The sequence below is a fragment of the Megalops cyprinoides genome, chromosome 6, assembly GCF_013368585.1.
Source record: "Megalops cyprinoides isolate fMegCyp1 chromosome 6, fMegCyp1.pri, whole genome shotgun sequence".
In the NCBI taxonomy this organism is placed as follows: Eukaryota; Metazoa; Chordata; class Actinopteri; order Elopiformes; family Megalopidae; genus Megalops; species Megalops cyprinoides.
This window is the reverse complement of record NC_050588.1, coordinates 36,019,296-36,046,990: the sequence shown is the minus strand read 5'-3', so window position 1 is coordinate 36,046,990 and position 27,695 is coordinate 36,019,296. Positions and strand designations below refer to the sequence as shown.

At 46.3% G+C, this 27,695-nt stretch overlaps 1 protein-coding gene across 1 annotated transcript in view; it reads left to right on the top strand.

The window, feature by feature from the left end:
• The window catches only part of dlgap4b (discs, large (Drosophila) homolog-associated protein 4b), a 165,230-nt gene that overhangs the window by 93,025 nt on the left and 44,510 nt on the right, over positions 1-27,695 (top strand). Inside the window, exons 3-4 of the mRNA XM_036530911.1 lie at positions 8,046-8,102; positions 26,411-27,674. Coding sequence (XP_036386804.1) covers positions 26,481-27,674 — 1,194 coding nt within the window. The 5' untranslated portion in view covers positions 8,046-8,102; positions 26,411-26,480. The remainder of the gene's footprint in view (positions 1-8,045; positions 8,103-26,410; positions 27,675-27,695) is intronic.

Sequence of the window (27,695 nt, the reverse complement as noted above, 5' to 3'; positions counted from 1 at the left end):
TCTAGCTGTCTAGTTTCAGGTTAACACAAATCTGTGACAGTGTGTGAATGGTGTTGTACATGCACTCACTGGTCTGGGAGTGTTGTTAGCTTGGTCTGAAGCTGTTGCTCATTTAATTTGGGTACGGGTACACTTGTGCTGGAAGTCGAGGCAGATAAGAGAATCTGCTAAATGAATGTGATGTGTTGTAGTGTAATGTAATGTCTCTCTGAACCATGAACACAGGTGGTGAATTTTGCACACAATGGTTCCAGTGTCCCTTTGGCAACATGGAATTTTGGAACCTAAGAATTCCTACTTGCATTACTTCAAAGCACGCACTGTACTGGACTTGGGATTGAGAAATCAAATTTGCATACATGTGTTCTCCACAGCTTTGTTTCAAAGTCAGTACAGCCAGGTACCGGTTTCTCTTTGTTTCTTTAGCTTTGTCTTTGGCATTGTTTTCAACCCAACACTTGTGAAGTGGGAGAAAGTGCTTATTTCTTAGAACAAATCTATTCTGGGAGGAGCAGAACATACCGTCCTGAAAACGTCAGACGCGTGAGAGAACAAGTTTGAAATTCGGACTCGGTTCTCTCCTGCTGTTTCCACGGTTGCCATCTGGAGCATCCTAGCGCAGAATCCTGGCAGCAGGTCAATGCTGTGCCGTCTATCACACTGTTAAAAACGCAAGCCTTTGACCATCCATACATTTCAGCCTCAAGGCCCTCCTTATCTCACCAGATTAAATAGGCTAGTCTGTGCCCAATTAAAATGAATGAAGGTCTGGTTGAGTAAAAACAGAATCAATCATTTTGTCACTGTATTTGCCACTGTAATAACGTAACATATCTGTGTGTATAGAAACAGAGTGGCTGAATCTGTTCAGTGTCAACAGTATAGTAACCACCTAGCTAGCCTGCCGTTTGTCTGGAACATTTAGCTGTGGTCAGAAAGCTCAGTAACTGGCATCAGGACACTTTACATAACCTCAACTCAATTAGCGGTAATATTCATAACTACGACAAATCAAGGTAGCATGCAACTTTTTGTCTGAACTATTGTGATTAACAACAAGCAGCTGACCAAAAATTGCTTTCTTTGATAAACCGCTAATTTCACCATGTGGGCGACTGTTAAACTCTGCTCATCAGACACATGATCTTGCACATGTGACACAGCTTACAACGTGTAACAGATTTTTAGCTGTAACATTCTGAAAATCCACATTTGTTTAGGAAAGATATCATTAACAAATTATTTAATTTAATCTAAATATAATGCAATTTGTGTTGATATTTGATTATAGTTGCCCATCTCCAAATGCAATTTTGTTTTGGCTTTCTGAAATAAAAGCGTGACAGCTACAGAAGTGTAGTGCCCAACAGCATGTAAAGTCTTTATCCTTCCCTACAGGAACCTAATCCTGCTTGGCGTGTAATCTCTCTGTCATTTTTTTCACTCTGAGTCTAAAATAAACATATGATCTAGTCATCCTCCTAATTTTAATGGCAGAGACCTCATTTATTTCTCTACAATGACCTTTTTTTTTAAAATATTTGAATTTCATTTGTGTGAAACATGAAAAACGCATTTGATTTTCCTGAGCAATACCTGAGAGTAAGCGCTATGGCGAATGTTTGAGGATTATAAAGTAATGAAATCCACACCAAATACCAGAAAAGAGATAATTGTATTGAAAATCGCCCCATGAGAAACGCCAACCTTTTGTGTAATTACGCATGTGGCAGCGAATCGAGCGAGCGGCGAATCGGTGTCGTTTAAATGGGTAAATTGCTAATGGAAACAAAAAGGCAATGCTTGTTTCTCAGCTGATGTTTTTTTTTTCCCTTCCATTGGGAGGGATGTATCGATCCAGGGGTGTGCGGGGCGCTGAGATACAGGGTTCCTTACACAAGCAGCATCTGCGTGCTTCATATTAGGACTACATAAACATGTCAGTGGCTGCTGGATCGGACCTGCACAGGGCGACGTGCGTGTTCACCCCACAAGACCCTGTGTCAGGGCAACGGGGAGGGAGTGAAAACACATTCTAAATCACTGAATGCTTCAGTAGGGTCTACTATCAAGTTAAATCAATCATATTTTATTTGTTGTAGCACAAACATTTTTACAATCAAAATGGTCACAAAGCGCTACGTACGTAGTGCATTTTCCAGAGGGAGTCTGAAAACCAAAAATCCCAGGCAAACTGGGGGACAAAAACTGAAAAATTATACCCTCATCCTGGAAGAAGGCGGCCAAGAGACTCCTGGAAAATAATAAGAATACAAGAATAATAAGAATTGAAAAGATAACGTCAGTGTAACACAGGGCATCAGTTCATCTCAACACTTCATCAGAATAGTTCCGTTCTATAGCCAGTGAGGTGGACAGGGGATGGAAATATTGGCCTCGGGCAGGTTATGAGCGGGGACCCTCGTCCCGAGAGAGGATGGTGCAGCAATGGTCCAAGCAACATATTCATCCTTGCCAGTCTGCTGTGTTAACTGCTGTACTACATACCATCACCCATATAATTGACCGGCTGAACCCTAAAGCATACCTGTAGAACATAATCCTCCATACTCAAGTAACGCCTGAATTCCTCTGTGAATAACATGCAATCTTATATGTATTTTCTAGACTGTATCATTTGATTGATTCTTTAAAATGAGAAATACACACTCTGGGACATTTTGCCCTTGTTTTTCATTTGGTTTTTCAAATTGCTTTTAGTGGATCCAGTTGCGTATTGATTCAGATGTCGGTCTCTACTTGCATGGCATTGAAGTATGCCTATCCTGTGACTTCTGAAATTAGTCAACCATATTGAAGTAATCAGATTATTTTTTCTTTCATTCATCTGACACTCATGTATAAGCTATATTGTATATGCAGCTAGAATACAGTAACACTATAAATTTTAGTTTAGCAGGTAGGTTGAATAGCTCTCTGCACACAATGTCTATATTATTAAATATATTCACTTTATTTCATAATTAATAAATACAGAGAGAGGTAGGCCTGACTTTGCTTGGAAGGTCCTTGGAAGTCTGATATTGTCCTAATACAGAGACCAAATCTGCATTTTGTCTTGTTCATTTTCCAAAAATTGTCACACACCTACACACACCCAATGCTTAATAGATGGTTACCTAGAGGAAAGACACAAAAAAGCAAGCCTCTTCAAGCTCCTTGTTCTGTGCCTGTTCACTCATTCTGTGTACCATGAGCGGGGTTTTTTTTCAACACTGTACCTGGCATTCAATAAACCCCAAGAACACTTCACACGCAATGAATATTAACACATTGCACCTTGTGGGTATAAATGAGGTTGTGTAACCCCCGGAATAAATTTTGATTTAAACCTTCCCTGCAGCTCATTGACGAGTAACATCGATTCTGGGAAAAGCGTTTGAATACAGCTCGCATCTAAATCATCTTCAGAAATCGCCGTCGAACGGGGCTGCAAATGAACAGACCGCTGAATTTATGATTATTTATATTTCTATTTATTATTGCGGTGAACTGTGTCAACCCCCCCACCACCCCCCTTCCTCCAATCACACATGAGCCTGAAGCTTGCAGAGTCCCCCTTGGCAAACATTCTGGCCCGTAGAGTGAAGCAGATGTGGCGAGTGTGTCTGAGTGAGACAGGGCAGCTATCTAGATCAACAGCGTGTATTTCCTTACGTAAAGTCCGTGGACTTTGAAAGAGTTATTATACTTTTAAATTCGAGGGATAGCTGTTGTGCATGAGAGCCCCGAGGCTCTGTTTCATTTGCTTTCATCTGCTGCAGAATTGCTGGAATATTATAAGAGATGAACCCATAATTGTGCATCAAAACTTGTATTAGCTACTACGCTAATAAATGCTGGCTGTTTACTTTAGATGGAAATCAAATGGGGGGGAAAAAGGCAGTTTCACTCCAGCCACAAGACAGGATTGAAATCAAAATTTGCAGGTGGTTTGCATCATATATTACTGGTGTAAAATGCCAATAAAACTTCACTGACCACTCTTAAGAAACTGTTTATGGAAAAGGGAATGTATTGAAGGGCATGTGAAAGTGTGTGGGTTTATACCTAGACATGGACATTTCACATTTATTTTGCCAAGTTATTTTGTTTTGCACTTAATTTGACCTATTTACGACCCACCTACATCCAATAAAATCTTCACAAAAGGTTTTGTTTCGTGAGACATGGCACTACGATAACGGCAGGAATAGCAACTTTGTTTTGGCAGGTTGCAATAAAAAGCACGTCTTTTAGTTGCTCCCCTGAGGTTGAGAAAACAAATTAAAGTCAATCTCACAGAAGCATATTTGCTTATTAGTAACTCCCCCCGTTTTTGACTGGACCCCACGGAGGCCGGATTTCTGTAGCGTATTTTAAATGCAGGGTTTACCTCATTAGCGTCCTGCTTCCTTCAGGATAAAGAGCTAATGCATCTGATCTCGTATTTCCTTCCCTCTGTGACCCCCCTCCCTGTTAGGCCCACAGCATGGATTGGTGGCTGGGCTGTGGAATTCATTACCAGGTGGATCACAAATCAGAAGGACACTCTGCCCTCTCAGACCCTCCGTTTCCCTCTCAAAGGGACACATGAGCGAGGTCTATAAACATCTGGCATGGAACTGCACGCGGGACAGATTGACTCAATCCTTTCCAAAAAGAAAAACATTTTTGGTTACATTTTTCATTACATTAAATTATTTTAATAAAGCAGATGCTCTTATCCAGAGTGACTTGCATAGGTTGCAGTTTTATCCATTTATACAGCTGGATATTTACTGAGGCAGTTGAGGGTTAAGTACCTTGCCCAAGGGTACAACAGCAGCGCCCCAGCAGGGAATCAAACTAGCAAACTTTTGATTATGAGTCCTGCTCATAAAATTTTGGAGTCAGTATTATGATAATGTCTAAATGATGCTGGTGCTGGCTATACTCATGATATTGTTAGTAAATGATATGGTTCCATGGCTTGTCATTGCTGAAATAATTTGTAGTTTTTTGAAATCCTTCTCATTTTTTATTGAATAAAGGGGGGAAAAGACGGTTAAATCTAGGAATCATTATGGGGGAATGATGCTACCCCTCAGAGAGGTGAAGGAGAGGAGGGTCCGTGCAGGGGGGATGATTGGGGGAAGCCTTACTGCCAGCGCTCAGTGGCCGTACTCCATATTCACAGCCAAACTGCCAGAGATTTCTAGATCAATGCCTTTCCCATTGCCCCTGCTGCAAGCCATGAGGACTGTGCATGATCACTGATGACATCATTTAAGAACCCCTGTAGGGGTGTGGAGGGGTTTGTCCAGGCAGCTCCTGGTCTTCTGGAGGGGGGGGGGGGGGGGGGGGGGTCTGTGTGGGGTGTTACTGCAGGGAGTCTAGTCCTGGTTAAAGGATAATGTGTGCTATGCTACACTGTGGAAGGACCTCCTCTAGTGCTGTAGCTCCTGGAGGTTTGTTAGTTTAATGGAATTACCTTGGCATTCTCAGCACAAATTTGAGTCAGGGTTTTATAAACATAAATGTTTATTTCCATTTATTTGTTGTTAATCAGCCCCTAGATGCTGCTCTATGGCATTTTATTCAGTTCAAAATAATCAGGTAATTTATCTGTAAATGGACGACCAGCCAGATTATTATCATAGTAGATTCTTTATGCCCTGGTTCTTGGAAAACCAGGGCATATAGAGTGTTCTGCTCTAATTGTGTAGTTTTTCTCATTTGTATTTGTTTATGAGAACTCTGTAGAGAGTCCAGTTTCCCTACCGTAAGACAGAACAATCTTCTAATTAGAGTTCAGAGGATCTTGCAGGGTTCACACTGGCGTAAACTTCTTGTAGTTTAGATTTCTGTTTACATTTCTCCTATTTTTACCCAACAAACTCATGAAATACTGCAAGGTACTTAGGCAGGAAAAAGATGAAGAAAAATATTCTACTGCATAATTAACCAGCCATTATGAATTTCCTTTCCGTTTTTTTTTTCTTCCATGACTGATTTTTGTTATCTGTGAAGTTCAGGCTTCTGACATCCAAATATTTAATCAAACCTTTAAATGAATTAAAATATTGTGTTGAGATGATAGATGCATGTGCATGAGAGGACTTTGTGGTGTGTAATGTTTATGGTTCTGTATTTTTCAATTCACCAGTGACCACACTGACCCAGGAATGATTGGGCTTTAACCTCTAGCTGAGTCAGACTGAAGACCTAAAAACTCTACTCCATCCTCTCTGCTCAGAGCTCAGTTTTGAAAGAGAAGGATTGTGGGTAGAGGCCTTGTGATAAGCTCCTGCTCCATCCAGAGGGTGTGCTCGTAGATCAGCCTCGTTATGCCGCTGAGAGTGGGCTGAGCCACCAACCCCCGGGAGCCGCCGCGACGGAGCCGAGCCGGATCACGTGAGAGCCGCGGGGCGCGGTGAGATTTAGCGACTCGCGCCTCCAGCGCCGCTCTGAGCCCCGCTGAGAGCCGGGCTCTGATCTCCGCGCACCGCAGCCTCCTCAGATCTCGCAGAAACCCCACACGCTGCGCCGGCGTGTTCTCTGTCCCGGCGAGCCTCGCTCCAGCGCCGTGCAGTCCGTGTGAGCGGAATTAATCTCGTCCAGAGGGCGCCGGATAACGCCGGCGTCCGGCACCAAGCCCAGGCTGCGCGGCAGGGGGGTGCTCCAGATCTCAACGGGACAGTCCATCTCCAGCATGGGGTAGCACGAAACACATTACATTACATTACGTTGTTGTCATTTAGCAGACGCTTTTACCCAGGGAGACTTACATGTGTTACAATTTTTACATGCTATCCATTTATACAGCTGTAATGCTTATCCATTTTTACTGAGGCAATTGTGGGTTAAGCACCTTGCCCAGGGGTGTGGCAGCAGTGTCCTAGTGGGGAGTCAAACCAGCAACCTTTAGGTTGTGAGCCCAGCTCCTTACCACTGTGCTATACTGCACTACACAAAAATGCCGTCGCATTCGAGATGCGGTTGAGATGCTGTCGCTCCGACGCAACGCCCGAGACCTTCAGTTATCACATGGAAGCCGTGACACAGACGCGTTCATGCAACAGTCTTCACATGCACAGACTGTGCACTCGAGGTAGCCACAGCTTGCTCAGCTACAGGTCAGTGAGCACAAATTATTCGGAGGACCCTTCCCAGCCTCGCCTCCGCCCGCGCTGCCAGGCCAGGGGAGGCTCCGTTATTCGTTGGCCTGGTTTCAGAGGTGTGAACGCGTCTCACGGCCGATAGCAGGTGGCTGGAGGACCTCAGAACCTCACAGAAACGGACTCCTCTTCCCTCGGTCGCAAAGCGAGGGTTCCATGCTTCTATACAAAGGTTGTTGCAGCGTGACCCAAAAACAGTATGTGTGAGAGATGGGTTTATAAACTCGCTCAGCTGCTGAAGGCAGCCGTCCTCTCCTCAGTGCGCTCAGGCAGAAAGAAATGTAAGTAGGACAGTGTGCTGAGGGACATTGGTTTGCTTTAACATGAAAGGCTGAGATCTTGAGGTTTGCTTATACAGGAGACACCGGCGAGACTTTGAATGCGTATTTTCAGAACGCCCCTGTTCAAACACTAAAAGAAAGACAAGAATTAATTTAGTTTTCCCCATCATTTTCATGTAATCCAGTGCTATCTGTCAGGACCATATTTACGCTGATAAAACACAACAGAACTGGGGAGAGATTCCCTGCTATCTGCTCTTCAAATATTGGCTCTGCATCGCCAGTATTTACGATGCAGTCTATTAATATGCATTAGAACACAGATTCCGAATTGACTGTAGTGCTTTTTCAAGATCAACACAGGGAACACTTTCTTAGCTTAAGAAAGTGTATGATTTGATGTTATTTGACTTACACTGCTTATTCTTTATTCTGTAGAAAAGAAAACTAGTACTGCAATAGCAGATTGTCAAAGCTGATTTCTCTGGGGTTGTCTGTAAGCAGCACAGAGTGCTGTGCTTTGACAGTATTCAAAGGGACACTGTAAATGAAGGACTTTATAAGTTTTTTTTTAAAGCTGTGTCTTTCTCTCCTCCTTTGACAGGAAAGAAAACCACAAAGACCCCTCCTGACGTCAGCCCCAGAAGAATGCACCGCCAATGTGAGTCCGTGTGGCCTCTCTGACAGTTTACTGCTTTCAGATACTGGCTGTGGGGAACAAGAAGGAAGCTAGCGACAAGCTGGCCTGTAAGAAGCGACCTCGTTTGAAATTTAGGGCACTGTACTGCCCTCCATCACAGGACGGAACCAGGGCTAGGGAGGGAGCTGGTATACTTGGCATTCTGTGTGACGGTGCTGTTGAACACAGTTAACATTCCAAGATTCTGTGTTAATGCACTGTGGGAGAAGAGAAGAGTCCTCTGTAGAAGGTTAACACCACAGCCCAAACCAGTGGCAGACTGTTTTGTGTGATTGTATTATTGTATTTGTTTACTATGGCTGGCATTACCGGGTCTGAGCAACAGCAGTGGTCTCCAAAATGGAAGATCTGTTCCTAGTATCTTCCCAAGATACTAATGCATCCATTACTGTATAAGATTCAGGATTGCCATTGTCTCCATATTATGCAGCTCGACCCTCCATTTCAAAAAACCTGGGAAGAGACGGTTCAATTATGTGATATCCTAGGTGGCAGCATTTAATTACCCCTGCCCCTTCTCCCTCAGTACCACTTTGAGTGAACCACCCCCACGTGTAATTATTTAAACAGTATTCAATTACATTGTAAGTAGACCTTGTTACACAAAACATGCTATCCCTGTATCTCAGTACTTCAGCCTACAAATATTAATATCAATATACCGACATTAGTACCAGCCCTGTCCTGGGCACAGCTAACACAGTATGTTATTATAGATATCTGCTTTCATGTTAAATTATTGTCATTGAGCACACACTTAGGTGCACTAGAGTGGCTTACATAAGTGCATACAGATGGCAATTGTGGGTTAAGTACATTGCCCAAGGGTACAACAGTAGTGCCCCAGCAGGGAATCGAACCAGCAAGAAGGCCGTCTCCTTACCGCTGTGCCACACTGCTGCCCTTTCCTTTTGCACTACAGATCTTTGACTCAATTCTGTGTTCTGTGTAGAGTTACAGAGAAATAAATTCATCTAAACATTTTTCATCCATTTTTAAAAGCTGTAAATATCTGTTCTTCAGACCATCTCGAATGGTCCTGAGAACTCTGTCCACCACAGCACCAACGCAATCACAATGGGGATGTCCTGCGGCTTGCATCAAGACCACCACTCTAATGAGAGGACATAGATATTCTGTCTGAGTCAGCATCCTACGGTCCCACAAAACAATACTTTTTTATGTTTTCTATGTGCTCATGTTTCGTCAATCATGTTGGCATATTTTCTATTCATTATTTGCTTAGAAAATAAAAAAAGAGCGGTCGACGGACAGATCAAAGGAAGGGGGAAAAACTGATGAAGTCATGTGCACATAATTTATTTACCTGTGCTTAGTTCTTATGTGACCATCCAAGAGTGGAAAAACAACATCAAAAATGGACAAGGGCCTCTTTGGTTTCAAGGAGCTAAACTAGCTTCAGCCCTGTCCTTTTATGGTGGTTGGCTGACTCTCTCAATTCATGAGTGATGGGGCCGAACCAGTGTGAAGGATCATTTGGCACGTTAGAATACTGCGGTGTAGCGCAGTGTGCGATTCACAAAATGGGACACATGGGATTGAATATCCATTCAGGTTAATCGAGTACGAATGAATCTGAATAAATTTGAATGAATCTACGTAAGGCTGACTGTCGTTAGAGTTCAGAATGAGTAAAATGTGCTTCTGTATCTCTTTTGCAATGAAATGGAGTTCTGTTAGAATTATGCAGGTGGGTAGATCATCAAAGACTCTGCACTTATTAAAATTCCATGTATACAGCCTCATAAAACATGGCAGAGATATAGGATACTGCACATTCTCCAACATTTCTCAGCGATATGCAAAAGCCCTTATTCCGGGCTGGTTTGCTGGCATCATGCGTCTGCAAGACCAGAACGATAAAATAGTGTGTCTGCCGTGATCAATGAAGCCCTGCATTTATCGATTTTGTGTGTGGTTTTTTTTTTCCTGTGTGGAAGGTGTTTTTCGGTGGGGAAGGGGTTTGTAAATGTGCCTTCCGTTGGTCAGCACTGGTTGTAATAACTTTTATTGTTCTTCATTACTATCAATAATACCGACTGCACAAACACCCCCAACCCACTCCATCTTCCATTATGTTATGTAGCTTTTTAGCTTTGCAGATATTTAGCTGCAGAGTCTCTCACAGCCAGTCAGTATGAAACCCAGAGCCCAACCTTAAAGTTATTCCCTCCACTGAATGTGCTCTTCACAGGCATGGACAACGATACCAGAGCGCCAAAGGATCAAAGCGTAGCTTCCCACAGGGAGCCGCAATTCCTGTGAGGAATCAGAGCTAAATTAGCTCATTAAGCTGATAGCAAAAAAAAAAAAAAAAAGAAAAAGACTGAAGCTTATCCACACTCCTGTTTTAAGCGGAACGCGTTTCTCCCACCCCTCCCCTAAGCCCACCAGCATGTTGGCTAAGCCCGGAGGAGGAATGGCGACCATTTTGCCCTCTCGTCAGCTTGCCCTTGGTATCCCGTGTTTTGGCACACAGCTGTGTAATTGAGTTTCCCGCACACTCACAGAGGAAAGAGAAATTGTCGGCTTTGCCAAGGCTGATCAGTATGTGTCACAAAGCCAGGGTTCCTCACAGTCTTTTGTAATATTAACGTTACCGATCTGCAGTATGTCACATGCTCAGGTTCAGCACTCACTGTAGACACCTTACATTACATTATATTACTGTCATTTAGCCAACACTCTTATCCACAGCGACTTACAAGGTTACAATTTTTACACGTTACCCATTTATACAGCTGGATATTTCCCGAGGCAATTGTGGGGTTAAGTACCTTCCCCAAGGGTACAGCAGCAGTGCCCCAGTGGGGCATCGAACCAGCAACCTTTCAATTACAATCTCTGCTCCTTACCAACATGCTACACCGCTGCCCCTTAGTTCCAGCCGGTCTCTTATGTCGTGCATGCTGTCATTTTCTCTCTCCCTCACCCTCTCTCTCTCGCTACGCCCCCCCCGCCCCCCAGTGTCATACTCTGATGTAACACCATGATGTCAGTCACGCCGCTGTGCCTCCTCTTCACTCCATCTCTCAGATCAGGCGGTTGGCGGGGCCAGCGCCCCGTGTCGACCATGGTCCGCGGCAGCCCCACCGTCACCTCGGCTGGCATCCTCCGCTCGTCTGCGTGCCAGCCGCTGTCAGACGGCCTGACAGCCGGGGGCCAGCCTCACATAACCTCTCCTGAAAGGATGTGTCAGTACCCCTCCCACCACCCCCTACCCCCCCCCCCCAGCCAACCCCATACTCCAGCTGATCCTTAACTGCAAGCCAAAAAAAAGAACTTCAGCAACAAAGCCATCAGTGGAATTAACACTCCGCAAATCCCAGTCTGCACAATGACAAGTTCAGAGGATTTTATGCTGTTTTCGCAGAGCTGTCTCTGTGATGTGTGAACTGGGAAGGCAAAGATAAGAAACCCACCTCTCAGAGTGAGGGGGCTGCATGAATGAGGGGTTAGGGGTGACGGAAATGACAAAAACAACTGTCAGTAAACGTGAAATGAATGTCAACATTTTATTAAGTTCAACAGAGTTGCACAAACCATTTTGTACAAACAGGATGAACAGGATAAGAATAGGTTTATCATCAATAAATTTAAGAATCTGTGTAATTATTACAGCATCAAGGCTTTAAGATAAAAAAACAACACAGATTAATTTTAATTTTAGTGCATAATAGTATTGTATGTAATTTAGTTAAAGGCAGTTAAATGTACAGAGACATTTCACCCCTTTTTCAACCCAAAAACGTGACCTTTGAAAAATAAACAGAATTAGAAAAATGTTGTGTACAGTAATATTCACATTTAGAAAGTTTTGTGTCGTGGCCTTTTTCAATCGTTTTCTGACAGAGGTCTTCTTGTATAGCACGCCCTGGCTGTTCAGCTCTTTTTTGAAGGCCGCACAAAGCCAGGGCAGGGGATTTGATCTTTCATCAAGTGCAGCCAAGACCACTTTTCAGTCCTGCAGATTGGCAGCACCCTGTGAATTTCTCATTCCCAATATTGCGGTGGGGAAGTTTACAGTCATCGGCTGGTGTGAGTTCAAACAGACGTGCAGCTGAGACACAGGTACTTCTACCAGCTGTGTGGTTTAGGTAGATCTTAGCCGTCATCAGATGGGATTTACTGTGATTCCCATAAAAGCAGATGTCAGATGGGTGCTAATTGATAGAGCATGCACTTAGTATGCAAAATTAATCTGATATTCTCTTTTGAGCTATTCTAATCTGTTTTCTGTAGAGCACTAACTCGGCATTTAAACATCTATGCTAATTCTCGGATTTCTTGCTTAGCGGCATGTTTTTGTCATAATCACAACAACAGCAGTGACGCGTTGAATCTCTCTCGCCCTTTACTACATTGGCCGATTGTATTTACCTAATTACAATGCAGCGTAGTGTTCAAATGCAATGTATGCAGTGTTATAATGCAACTCGAAATTCTTCGTGAAGCAGTGTTCCAGTTTGCCAGCACCAGCTGCAGGAAGAGATAAGAGATCCTAGAAGAGCTGCATTGTGTTCATGTGGAAATGCTGTATACAGTAGCGGTGACACACTGGTATGAGGTTTGACAGATTATTTTGTTAAACACGAGTATTTGATGATGATGATGATGATGATGATGATGATGATGATGATGATGATTATTATTATTATTATTATTTCCAGAATCACAGGTATGGCCCCCTCAGTACTTACCTGTGGCCTGTAGGGGGAGAGAGGAAAGGTGAACGTGAAAGGCCTGCTACTGCTGCATGTTGATAGTGATAGTGAAAGGCTGAAGATTGACATTCATAATGCAACTTTTTTATAGCGCAACAGAGTGACCTTCTCCATCCACGTCTATCTAGGGCAATGCTGGAGCCTTTGATTGTGTGCATGTGACAGGAAAGCTTACATTATTTATCTCCTTGGCAGGTGCCCTTGTCCAAGGTAACTTATCTTACACTTATACGCCAGGCTGTTTTACTGGGGCAATGTAGGTTATGCACTGTATCTTATTCAATGGTACGACCGCAGCCTGCAACCCTCTAGTGGCAAGTCCATTTCCCGAACCACTACCCCTCACCAGCATGTATAAACTCATGACCGCTGTGCAGCTCTGCTGATGAGCACGTCGTCTCCTTGTTGCCTAACCTAGGGGGGGTGAGTGACACCATCGTCCCTTTGGAGCTCTCAGGCACCTCTGCGGTGCTGTTTTCAAGCCCTGCTGGGGACTGCTGTGACCAGATAAAAGAGTGTTCAATTTTTAGAAGTACCACGAGGCTCAGCCTTAATATCGGGGGCGGGGCCTCTGCCATAACCCTATTGGCTCCCCGCCACTCACAGGCCCAATGAGATCAGAGGAGTCGCGGCACCACCGGTGGCTGGTCTGCGGAGGCCAGATAACCGCATCGCTGCTAGCACCGACTCTGCGGAGTGCGGAGCAGCGCAGACAGAGATGCAGCGGGCGTCTGCTGAAACGCCGACCGACGCTGTCGCTATGGGCGCCGAGCCTTTGAGCGCGGGTCTGGCTTTTCGGGACGATCGTCCCCTCGGCTGTTACTGCGGCCCCGCTTCACTCCCTCTTTTGCTTGAAGATGCGACTGCAGTGATGAAAAGAGACGTAAAAAACCCACCCCGCAAACCGCCAGCCTCTCTGCCCTCTGAAAGCTGCACGTCTGCAAGGCGAAGGAGGAACAGCTCGGAGGTGAACTCCAGGCGCTTTCCTTTGAAGCTGGAAACAGTGCAGCCCTCCGCCGAGCGGCAGGCCGGCTAACACCGCCCCGCTCATCAGACCGCCGACCGGAGCGGAGCTCCCCCTCAGGACGGCTCCACTCCATCCCCCAGGACGAGTCCTTTTATAGCAGGAGGAAACCGGCGTAATCCTTGCGATGATCCCTGCTGGACATCCCGTTTTAGATGTTTGCTGCATAACACTGATTGTCAACATAAATTTGATTTAAATGTGGCTTGGGATGAGCAGTTCAGCAGAGCAGATTCAGCAGAGCAGACTGCTGTGTCTTATTTTGCTGTACAACTGGTAGCAGCATGGTTTATGTGAAATGTATTTATAGTAAATGCATTGCAATGGACAAGGCAATTACATCAAATCCACATAGCTGCTGCATTAGAGACCTGGTGGACAACTAGATACTCCATGTCAAGCAGACCATGCATGTGTAATAATGTCATTACAACACAGATGTGTGACTGTATATTAGGGGAATTATTTGTAACAAGACATTTCAGCGGTTAATGTTAAGGTCAGAGATGAAGTGAGAGGGTTGCAGTAAAGGGAAGAACACGGATTATACAGAGTGATTACAGAGTAATTACAGAAGCGTTTGCAGCCATTTTAAAGAGGAAGATATTTCTCTTTGTCAGTGGAACGTGCTTCTGTTTGTCAGTCATCTGAGGGCCCTGGCAGCGTTCCCGTCCTAGAGGTGAACATTCTGCTGGTTTGTCCTTTGCTTCTGCTCTAAAACTCACCATCAGTTAAGATATCACTGCACCCTTCCAAACCCCCCCCCCCCCCCCCCGCAGGATGTCACCATCTCTCCCTTTGTCTTTTCTACGGTGGAGATACCATGGAAGAAAATGGAAGAAAAAAAAAGGTTTGCCTAGATGAGCATCCTGTTAACATGGAAAATGGCCATCCTGTTGAAAGACAGGCCATGAGGGGGCTTATTCACGTCACAAGAGATTGAGCAGCTGACCCACTTTCGCAGGAGCTTGGGTCACTGTACGTCATATTGCTTCTACCCGCATCACTGCCTTCGCCCTCCAAGCCAAATGGAAGGACAGACAGAATGCACCTCCAGCTCATTGGTCAGAGAGAGATTGCTCCATACTCCTTATTGGCCAGCAGCAACGTGGCGGTCTATGACATGAAGGATTAAATGTGATGCCTCAAAAATGGGTCCTTAATCGATTATGTGACGCCGTTTCCAAGCATTCCATGTCTTCACAGATTAGAGAAGCTGGTGCAGGTGTTGCTTTTTGTTCAAGTCCAAATACCACAGTGTAAATGTGTTTTTGGCGTACTTGTCTCTGTGTGTTTTTAGTGTTATGTTCACAGGGCTGCAATATTTATTGGGAGTATATGTTACATCTGAAGTTAGATCTGAAGTCTTCTCCCGCACCCAGAAGATGTGCTGCACGCCATTGCTGAGAGGCTTCGGTGGAGATGGCTCGAAGCCGCTCCCAGCGCTGAAAAGTGAAGTTTGGGGCGGCAAAGTGGGTCACACCCAGCAGGGCGAGTTGTGGGGAGGGGGAGTCCGCTCTGGCCTGAATAGGGAAACGGAGACGCTCTGCCAAAGAGCACAGCTGCCGCTGAGCGTGCCGCGTCCACTCGGAGCTCCCGAATAAGGTGTCCGGGTCCCTCCGCTCTAAAAATACCCAGCGCATCCTAGACCCGGCCCACGCGCCCCGCCGGGGGAGCCGTGAAGTAGCACAGGACACAGCGAGGGGGTATCGCCAGGCACGGAAACGCCAAATCAGAGAAGGCCCCCGTACTGCACGGGGTGCCTGTTACAGGGCCCGCAATACAAGGTGTGGTCATTGTAAATGCAGGTTTTGCGTGTCACTTTGCAGTGCATCACCGAAACTCGCTTTGTCACAGCGGCACTGACGGCGTAGGTGAGAAGTGTGTGGTGACGGTCCAAGGCTGTCATTTCTTAATTGTCACTTCTTGTCATGTCTTTCCGTGAGTCACATCATTAGTGAGACACTTTCTCAGAACCACAGGAGAGAATGCATTGGCTTTGTAACGTGGCATGCCAACAAAGTGTTTTGTCACATTTTTTCATAAATCATATCTTGTTTCTTATTCATATGGTATTATTTTGATTAATATTTATTTGCTTAGCCGATGCCCTTATGCATGGTAATGTGCATAGTTTTCATTTTTCATTTGTCAGCTTCTACAGGATACTCAATGATAGAAAGGAATTTCCCAGCAGAGTTCCACTTTCTGAGGATTCTAATCGTCAAACATTACACCACATCACCTTCCTATAGTTGATCGCAGCTGCGGGCATGAATGTACTTTTAACATTTGTGTATTTTTTATGCTTATGTTGTTTTCTTTTGTCTGAAACTTGATGTGCTGCTTTTCTTGGCCAGGTCTCTCTTGTAAAAGGGACAAACCTGGTAAAATAAAGGTTAAATAGATAAAAAAAAAATAAATAAAAACATAAAGCAAAGAATATAACAAGAGCAAAGACCCTCTAGCAGAGACACTGAAGTGGAGGCAATTCGGGGACAAAGAATACTGATAAAAATCGTCAATCCCTGCATTGTGACAGTTGTCTTCCTGTCACGTGTTGTGGTGTGAGGAAAGAGAATCTCTGGAAGTGGGAAGGACACAGTGAACCAGTAACGGTAGACGAATGAAAAAGGCAGTCAGCAGCCTTCTTTTTTTGGCCTCCTCACTGGTCAAGGTTAATTCAAAAGCCTCTAGCAGAAAGACTCAAAGGATTGAGAGGAAAATGAACAAACTACCGCAAAGTGAGAAATAACATCTCATAAGAGCAGCTCAGTCTGAAGCTCTGTTTTAATTCGTGCGCTGACTGCGTACAGCGATCTCCCAGGCCGGGACTCAAGTCTTTAGATGTGGCCTTTCAAGTTCCCCCTCCGTCTCAACAATTAACCTTTATACCGCTGTCATGACCTTTCCCTGGGTGTAAAATGAACTGAGCCGAGGGTCCAGGGAGAGTTTGTTATTATTTTCGCAGGACATGTTTCACTCTGTAACGTTTATGTCGAAAACGGAGCTGATTGCTGCAATGAGGCAATTCCTGTGCTCCGAACAGCCTTTTGTCAGCTCTGAAAACCGTAGGAATTAGAGCTGAGGCTGAAAGAGAATCCAGCAGCACTCTGCAGACACAATCCTGTCTCATAATAACGTCGCACAATGAAAGTATTTTTTTTGCCGTGGCTGCTGCCGTTTTTACCATGTCGGGAAAAATTGTCAAAGGCCTATTTGGAGTACAAAGCCGCACTGGTAATTTCACAAAAAAAAATTGAACAGGGGTAATTCTTTTGAAAATATGATGAACAATCAAAACGTACAGGATGCAGAAGCATAGAGACGTGTGTCTAGCCTGCTAATGTGTTTACGGAAGGTGTACTGTCTAAGGACAATATTGTATCTACTTCAAGTATTGTGTATGCAAGCACGGAACTGTTTAGTGTTCCATCTTAAATTGATATCATTGCTATCCACATGTCTTATCAACCATATTTAGACAGATTAGTACAGATTATTTCATATTTTAAACAAATGTGGAAAGCTAAACGATCCAAAATGAAATCAAATACTATTAATTTAGTATACTATTTATGCGTGATTACAGTAATGATTTCTGCTCACATTAAAAATCACTGCTCAATGGCGAGGTGCTGATTCACTTCTTAATTTACGCATCGACAAGCTTCGGTGGGAGGTCTTGCAATTCTGCCTTTCACAGCATGCTCTGTCAGTAATTCTTGCTTTCAGCAGGGAGATTCTTTTGCCCCTTTGCCAAATCCAGCTTCAGTGATGTTAGTTCATCCTGACTGGCCATCTGAAAGACATTCCTTACTTTCCTTCTCCACAGTATCACACAACGGTGTCCCCTTCTGTCCCATTAATAGCGCATTGTCACTTTATTTTCACATTTTCAAGTGATGGTATTAAAATCATGACATTTTAATCCCAGTCAATAAAGCGTCATAATTCACAGGTGCGTAAGAATGAACTGTTTGCCCAATTACCACTTGTCCACTTCGTTTGTGTACATCACTTGAATTAAACTGCTCTTAAGCTACAGAGGTAAACTGCATAGGGAGGACTGCCTTCGATTAGTTGCTTGGCTGGAGCTTTGAAGAGAGAAACAATGTGCACCATTTGCACTAAATCAAGTCCCTAATGCAAATGCAGCTATTGAGATGGCCATTATTGAATTTTGCTTAAAACAATTGGTTGAAAGAAACCAAGGGTCATTGATTCTTTAGCCAATCTGATAGGAGCTCTGTGTTGACCACAATGGAACGCTCTCTGAGGCCTTGTGACAAATGTACCCTATAGAGAATTGTTCTGGAACAGAGGAATGAGGCCAGACATTTTTAAATCCTGAATGGAGATTTCCCTTATCTGCTTTGGAATAGCCTGGCAGCCTTAAAGCAGGCTTCTATAAACGTATTTTGGAGGAAAAGAGAACTTTTTTTTTTTCTTATTGTAAAATACTGCGTTCAAAGTGCATGAAAAAACGCTAGCCTAAATCCAAGACTAAACCTAAATCTCTCTGAGTCACACAAATGGGACTGTAACTTTTTAAAGCAAAGAAGATAAATGCATCAACTTGTGTCACATGACTTTTTTAGGGCACGAAAAGTTCTCTGCATCCCTGTCCCTGGGTCTGAGGTGCCTCTATCTTTCAGAGATTTTTTTTTTCTTGCTGGTCTTCTGAGATTGGCTAATATGAGGAGACCATCCATCACAACACAGAGAAGTTGTAAATTTATACCCGTGAAAATAGGGCAGAGCTGAGGAGTGAAGGCACTGCGGGCTGTAATTAGGACAAGGTTAGAGTGAGCGATGTAGCCCACGAGCTCGCACACAACACGCTCACACTCCGATTCACTCACTGCCAACACCCTCATTCCAAACCTTCACCTCTTACACCCTCATTCCAAACACCCTCACCTCTTACACCCTCATTCCCAACACCTTTACCTCTAACACCCTCATTCCCAACACCTTTAATTGCGAGACAAAACCTCCGAAGCAGAGCAGCTAACTGGTAGTCATTCATTTCTGTGGAAGAGCAAAGAACTGTGTGAGACCAATGCTGTTGTGTGTATGCCTGGCCAGCTCAACAATCGCAGCCCAGATCGTGGTCAGACCCAGCGCTCCCATCTCGCTCCCTGTTACTGTAATGACTGTAATGACTGCGCTCCCTCTCCGCTCTCTCCCTCTCTCCCATGAACACCCCCGGTCCCCGGCGCTGCGTCAGAGGTGACTGGCAGAAACAGCACACCCCTCTCACACCCCTCTCTCTCTCCAGCCCGTGGAGCAGATGTCTGCTCGTCTCATTAGCATAAGTACAGCATGACGATGCGGCACACTCACACAGCGGGTGTAGAAGTGATTGTGCTCGGTTTGCACTGCAGCAGGGCTCCATAATGATCTGTGGACAGCCCTAATTTAAATATAGGCCAGTTTTACCTGAGACAAGCGGAAGCATTTCTGCAGAAAACTGGCCTGGCCTGACTGCATGTTGACCAACACTTCAAATGACAGCAGGTTCACCCCAAGTCAATCTGAAGGAGATGAGTTTATTCTATAAAATCCCATTGCTGGAAACCACACTGACACTTGACTGGGTAGTATGGATTAGTCCACATATTATCAATGGATCAACACATGAAACCTGACATGTACCTCCCATGCTGTATACCAGATCGGTGTATAATTGCATACAAACAAATGTGACAGAACAGGCTTTGGGCGGCACAAAAAACAGCTCCATAGATGATCAATTTAACTCTCACTGAGTAAGAAACCACCCTCCAGCTCCATCTTACCGACTGTTCAGCATGCATTAAGGAGAGTAACATCGCACACTTGTTGACTTGTGAAGGCTTGAGCCGAATATGATAAGTTGCATTATCCTCCTGTCAGTTGTTTCCGCTGCAGGAGGATAGATGCTCAAAGCCGCAGTGTCTGCGCAGCGCTCGCAGAGAGAGATGCCGGTTGCCGGAGGGACTGTCGGGACAGGCCCGAAAAGATCAATCTGATCGATACAAAACGCCGCTCATTGTTCTCATCTGGCTGCCGTGCAGTAGGAGCAGCAGCGGCCATGATTCTCAAGGAAACAAAATGCCTCCGTCTGCAGCGGGACAGAACACGTTGTTCTGACTCACTCCCCTCTCCCACCCTGACATCATTAGGCCTCAGCAAGATTAGAGTCCTGCCCTGTATGTAATGACCGAGCCAGCTGATTTATTTTTTTGCATTTGTAAATGTGACTTATTTATTATGACAAATTATGACGGTTATTTGATGGCTTTTAGCGAGAAGAATTAGTGAGGCATTCAGGCATCGCTTTAATTGGCAATAAAAGTCCCGCAACGATATTAAAGTAATAATGAAAAAAAAAAAAAAGCTGTGGATGGATGGTTAGTCTAGGCCTTCTCAGTGTAAAAAAAATGCCCTTGATTGGTGTGTAGTTGTTAATAACCCTGTCTGCAATAAATGGAAACTTTTGTTTGCTTTAATTCATATTGCCACCTGGTGGCAGCCTATGAAATTGCAGCTGTCCCCATGCACGTTGCTTGTACAGCACCGTGTAAGGTCAATGACTGCGGGGCAAGCCAAGCACTCACTCACTGTACTGACAGATGGCCGCTCCCCCAAACACGGGGCAATAAAATCTGCTTCAGAAACTCAATGCAAGGCGCGTAATCACAGATGCTTCTTCTGCGGAGAGGCTGTCGCAAAGCCCTTCGCCTGGCGTGCGGCTTGCTTGGACGCTACTTCTGTAAATGTTGCATGAGCATCTGGCGAGCCAATCACAAGAGAGGAATCAAATGCACACAGAGTTCCCCCACCTCCATCTGACTCAGTACAGAGGGTTCTTTTTCTCAGAGGTGGGGCAGTGGGCTGTCAGAGAGCGTCGTCACGTTGCAGGGGTAATATGATGTTTGTTCTCAGCGAGTCTCCGCCTCGGTCCAGGGGGAACACTGTTTGGGCTGGTTTTTGTTACAACTGCTTTTAATTATTCAGGTGTGATTGAGCTGCGTCTGATTCGTACTTAACATTCACTGGCAGTTTGTCTGCTGTGTGAGAGTTATGTGCTGTTGGAAGGGCGTTTATGACAGGAAAATGATACTGGTCATTAAACCTAGTCACCTAACTATTGATAGGTGACTTATAATAATAATAATAATAATAATCTTTAAATAAATCACAGGTAGCTGACACAGTTTAATTAGCTTTACAGTGAAATGTTCTAGACCAGGGGTATCCAAACCTCTCCTTGAGGGCCACTTGTCCTGCATGTTTTAGATCTCTCCCTGCTCCAACACAGCTGATTCAAATGATCAGTTTGTTCTTCAGCAGCTTCGGGAGTTCATAACGAGTTGATCATTTGAATCAGCTATGTTGGAGCAGGGAGAGATCTAAAACATGCAGGACAAGTGGCCCTCCAGGAGAGGTTTGGATACCCCTGTTCTAGACCATAACACAGTCAATGAATAAGTGGGTAATTATAAAACTCTCACTAATTAATCATTATTTTATTTGTATTGTTTATTTGTCTAAAGAGCACAGTTGAAAAACTGTGTTGAAGCAACACCTTTGCCTGGCTCTCTGCCGGCACAAACACCCATTTGGCAGCCCATTTCCCTAACAAAAGACAAACAGCGGGTCACCCGTCAAGTGATGTAAACCCAGATCACTGTTCAGCGCACTTAGTCAGTAATGACATCATGAAGAGGTCAGCTGGAACGAAAAGCACGTATGCAGCGTGGCCTGAGGACAAGGGCCTGCGAAGTGCGGGACAAGGACACCTTTCCAGCAGGTGTCCTGAAAAGCACTGTCCCTCCCCGTCCTTCCAGTCCTGTCTGTGTCCCGCCTGAGTGCTGCTGTGTGGCTCTGGCGTGCTTACGTTATAAAACAGCTCCCCACGGATGTGTGTGCTTGTCTGTGTGCGCGTGTGTCTGTGTGCGTGCACATGTGTGTGTATGTGCGAGCGTGTGTCTGTGTGCGTGCACGTGTGTGTGTGTGCTTGTCTGTCTGTGTGTGTGTGTGCGCATGCGCGTGTGCTTGTCTGTGTGCGTGCATGTGCACATTTTTGTTTGTGTGTGTGTGTGTGTGTGTGTATGTGCGTGTGTATGTATGTGTGTATGTGCATGTCTGTGTGTGTGTGTGTGCATGTGTGTATGTGCTTGTCTGTGTGTATGTGCATGTCTGTGTGTGTGTGTGTGCATGTGTGTATGTGCTTGTCTGTGTGTGTGTGTGTGTGTGTGTGTGTGTGTGTGTGTGCGTGTGCGCGTGTGTGTCTGTGTGTCCTCAATTCACAAGTTCACAGGCAGGAATACTAATGCCACTTGTATTTTCACATCAGCCTGTCTGAAATGGCACAGCCACACTGGAAACCAGGAATCATCATTATACCAGTGGTGATTGGGCTAAGCTCCTGCTGTTTAACATTCAGCAGCAGAAACGGTGTGGCGGGGTTTAATAGCAGCTAATGCACAGGGATTGCTGGAGTCTGACCCTTCAGCCATTCACAAAGCTCCTGTTTGAAGTACAGCAGTAATGACATCATATGAGTTTGCGTCTGCAGATCATTCATGACAGGGAACCAGGCATCATTTGCATTTTAATATACTTTAGCCGACGCACAGAAAGGCCCGTTTATTCTGAATGACTCCCAGTGAATGGCATTTACTTTACCAGCTGGTTTATTCATATGGTCTGTGTTTACGGTCGGATTTGTTTAGCATAGCTGTTGTGAGGCATGACATTCTCTGTATTCTTCGATTTATTCCGTCTGTATTGACTCCTTACATATTCATCCTCTTCGATTCTCATCTACATTTCTTCTTACATAGTGTCGGACGTTGCTGTCGTGTTTGTTGTGTATTTAGCAGCAGTAGGCTACTAGGAGTAGCAGCATCGGCGGCAGGAGCAGGAGGGGGCACTAGAAGCTGCAGTCCTTAATGTATTTGGCCTATGCCATTAGTCAGGGGTGATCACATGGCACAAGACAAACGGCGAATCCCAGTGCCACAGCAACCAATACAGAACACAACTGCCTTTGACTACACCGTAGATCTCATACAGGTGGACGTGAAACTACGGTACAATTCGGATTGAGAACGGCCAAATGAGCGGAATTCTTAGAGGAATGCCAGGGTTGTTAGAGAGGAATATGTGTTCAGAGTGTGAGTATGGTGGTAGCAGCTGGTGTCTCCTGGATCTGAGGTACATGGATGCAGGTAAACGCCAGGAGGCACAGGTGGGTGTGTGGGTGGGTGTTACTGCTGAGCATTCAGGTTAATACGGATTGCCTACCACCAGTAAATCACAAAATATTTTCAAAAATACACTCATAAATGTGTTTATTAACAAAAAAATACATTTTTGTCTTTCGTGGGCAGTCTTTATCCTATATTCCATTACTTGCTGGCTAGGTATCTCACACTGTGGAGAAAATTGAGGGTAACCAGTGAGACTGCTGCATGGCCATTGATTGTACTGCATTCAGCGTCTTAAAAATTATACAGTATTGAGCTGGTAACAACTGGCAGTCAGTGTCAAACCCACAGTAAGATAAATACATTGTGACTGTGTATGCATGAGGAACTGTGTGAGCACTTCCTCCAGAATATCATCATGTCTGTGTTCATCCAGTGACACAATGACTTAACCCTCAGCCTTCAGACTCTGAAGTGCCATCAAGTACAGCACAGTATGATCCTTTATCCATAGTGGCCTCTCTTTAGACTTTTCAGCCGGTACACAGTCCATACAGTTGAATCACTCTTTTGATATATTGTGAAATTGTGATGTTGTTGAAGTGGATTATTTTTTTTCTTTTCTTATCTTCTCTCAATACTGAGGGGGGGGAAGTGTGTGCCAATGCATACTGCTATTTAAAGGGACTGTGAAAAGTGATGAGTCTGTGCACTTGGCCCTACAACTGTTACAGTCTAAATCCATGCAGCTATATGCAAAGTAGGCTACAGGGCTTCAGAATGCAGCTCCTCTGTTCATTGATGTGCGCAGCTGCAGAGTGGAAAGGGGCTCTGGCTGGGGTTTATGCTGGCCACAGTGCCACTACTGGCCCGTATCCCCATTCCCGAGGAGCTCTGTCCACCCATGTGGCACTGGCATTACAGAAAGATTTAACCCGGGGGCAATTGTCTGGTTGCGCACACAATAGGCTTAGCTTGAAACTCTAGCGTGTGCTGTGTTGGCCTGCTTCCTTTGGGGACCTCCCAGTCTGGGGTGTGGGGTTGGGGGAGTGGAGGGGGTGGATTTCACAAAGCTAGGGAAGGCTATGGATAAAATTTCTGCACTGGTTGGACATTCAAAGCCTGACCAATGGTTTTTGTGCCGAAGCTGAGAGATGTTATCTTAACCTGCGAAGTGTGTGGCGTCTGTGAAGGATCAGGCGAGCCCGTTTATGCCGAGAGCAGGGAGGGTGGCGTAGCGGGGTGAGCGTGCGCGGAGATCTGAGGCTTGAGCCGCTGGCGAGGCTGACAACGCCAGGGGCTGTCAGCGTGACAGGCCGGGAGCCGTCAGCATGACAGGCCGGCGGCCGCAAGCGCCTTTCGCTAAATAGAAAAGTCAGCGGGCCTTTTTAACAGGAAGAAGCCCCTTTAATCTCCTCCCAGATTGCCTTGGCGAGCCGCGACAATCGGCCGCCTTGCTCCTGCAACCCATCAGAGGGGATTGCTTTCTCTTCAAGGAGGATCTGGAGCCCTAGATCTCCTTTCAAATGTAGATTCCGAGAAACAGACGGTATCTATTCACCAGGAGCAGATAGAGTTTGGGTATCCGTGTGAGGTGAGGAGAGGGGCTGGGGACGCAGCTATTAACATTTCCAGGGTTGTCTGTCAGGTGCGGACAACTGACAACTGGGCTGGCAACACCTGATCCAGCTGTGCTGCCACTTACCTGTCATACCTCAACCATTTTCCTCTGTGTCACCTGTCAATGAATGCACAGTCCAGACCAGGACAAAGGGACCTGCCACCCTTACATTACATTATATTCATTTAGCAGACGCTCTTATCCAGAGCCACTTCCAGCACAAAAGAACAGAAGTGATTCTATTCAAGTTAAATGAGCACCAATATCAGACCTAACAACAATCCCAGAACAATGAGCATGAGCATAACACTATTCACGCCCTACCACAACTTAACTCGGCAGTGGAAGCCAGGTATACTACAATACATCAGTCACTAGATCACAGAATCCAAAACACATCACGATACTACACTTAAAGTTAACATCAAATACAAGAGGTAGCAGGCGTTAGGGGACGGGGATTGAGGTGGAACCCTGCAGTCTGAAGAGGTGGGTCTTCAGTCTACGTTGGATGATGAAGACCCACCCCTTTCTCCTAATCCTCCTGAGATTTCATTCAGGCACTCCACAGGACAGCCTCGACTGGCCCATAGTGCCCTGCAGTCAAGGCGTCCAAGTGAATGCCAGAACTGCCGAGGTCTCTGGTGGACTCGGGCAGACACAGATGGGCGACCACGAGAGGGCTTGCCAGGAATAAGGGCTCCCTCAGGGGGAAGCTGCTGGCTTGGAGGCAGGAGTAATTATCCATCTCTGTTTGCCCACAATAGGGAGGGGGTGTGCGTGTGTGGCTGCTGGATTAAGAATAAGCAGGTTGTGGGAACGTTGGAGGTGCTCAGGGGGACTGGCACCAAGTGTGTACCTCAATGCAGACTTTTTGGTATTACTAATATTTCAGCACTACTGCTACATCTGGTATTCATGTCATGTACCTCCTTACACCATTACCACCAAGCATACACACACACACACACACACATGCACACCCCTCCCACACACACACACACACACACACACACACACACACACACACACATACACACACACACACACACACACACTCCCAGCGAACTCATATTCTTAGTCAATGCGTATGATGAGCTGCAAGATCCATAATGATCAGAGCATCACTTTGCAGGCGTTTCTGTTTCATGCTTTCAGTCGGAGCCAATAGAGTACAGAGGTCACTGTTCAACAGTGGATGCTCTTTGTGTCCGAAAGGCCAGCTGAGCTCCTGGACACCAGGGCCTAAACATTGTATTGTGTCTCACTTTGTTTGTTCCTTCGATTTCCTCTTTACAACGTGGATGTTCGCTGAAGGAGGCTGGCTTATCAAGATCAATATGTCTCCTGCAGAGCTGTTTGATGTTCCTCTCTGTTCAATTCTACCACTTTTTCAGTTGCACAGAGAGAGGTGCAGATCCAAGGACCTCCTGATTCACAACAAATAACAGATTTAGGGAAATCGATCTTGTGTATACGTGAGAACATAGCTTTCACTCAGTCTTTGTGTATGAGTGTGTGTGTGTGTGTGTGTGTGTGTGTATGTGTGTGCATATGGGTGTGTGTGTTTGTATGTGTGTGTGTGCATATGGGTGTGTGTGTGTGTGTGTGTGTGTGTTTGTGTGCGTGTGTGTGTGTCAGTGCGGAGCTCACCTCCCTCTCCTCTTGTGTTGCAGGAGTAGCCCACCAGGGTTGTAGTCTCTCCCTGGCTGGGAGCATGTTCTAGAGGGGGACTCCCTGGCCGCCATGAAAGGGTTGGGAGCTAACCGCAGCCGACACCTCTCCGACTCCTGTGACCCCTCGTCCGGCCCCCCGGAGGCCCTGTACCCCCAGCCCCCCGTCCCTCCTCGCAGCCCGTACCTGCTGAGCCCCGCCATGGATCACTACGGCACCATGGACCCCCACCACTTCCCCTCCTCCACCCCCGGCTCCCTCCCTCCCGACTGCATGCTGCCCCTCAACAACCAGCTTTCCACCAGCAGCACCTTCCCCCGCATCCACTACAACTCGCACTTCGACCAGGCCGACTTCTCACCCGGCTCAGTGCCGGGTGGGGACAGCATCGGTGGGATCAGCACGGGCACCCTGGGCACCTCCATGTCCATGGGCATGGGGATGGGGATGGGCATGGGCGCCGGCATGGGTCTGGGCAGGACACCGGTCATCACCAGCGGCTCGGCCACCATCTCGGCCGGCGGCCGGATGAACCGCCTGCCGCCCAACCTGCTGGACCAGTTCGAGAAGCAGCTCCCCGCGCACCGCGACGGCTTCAGCACGCTGCAGTTCCACCGCAGCGCCGCCGCCAAGCAGCGTGCCGACAGCCCCGGCCGCATTCGTTACCTGGTGCACTCCGTGCAGAAGCTCTTCGCTAAGTCGCAGTCGCTAGAGAGCTCCGTCAAGGGCAACGTCAACGGCCGATTTGCCAGCGGCAACGCCAAGGCCACCGAGGACGGCAAGCAGGGACGGCGGAGCAAGAGCAAGGACCGGGCCAAGACGGAGGGCGCCAAGCGGCGGCCGCGCTCCAACATGTCAGGCTACTGGAGTTCTGACGACCTGGACGGGGACATCGGCATCAACTACCGCAACCCCGCCGTCGTCATGACGCCAGGGCGGGCGGGCCCCGACGGACAGGGGCCCAGCAAGTACTTCCAGCAGGGCTATGGCACTGTCACCGAACACATGCTCAAGGTCTCCAAGAGCAACAGCGAGATGGAGTACCCGATCTGCCCCGCCCTGCCAGGGCCCGGCGGGGGTGGGGTCGGAGGGGGCGGGCCCGGGCTGGACGCTCACTTCCTTAAGGGGGGCTCCTGGTCCACCCTGACCCTCAGCCAGGCCAGGCAGGTGTGCCAGAAAGGCTCGGCCACCATCGACCGGTCGCTGCTCAAGTCCAAGTCCTGCCACCAGGATCTGGCATGCCACTACCTGCAGGTACGGGGGCGAGTGAGTATTTGGGCAGGATAC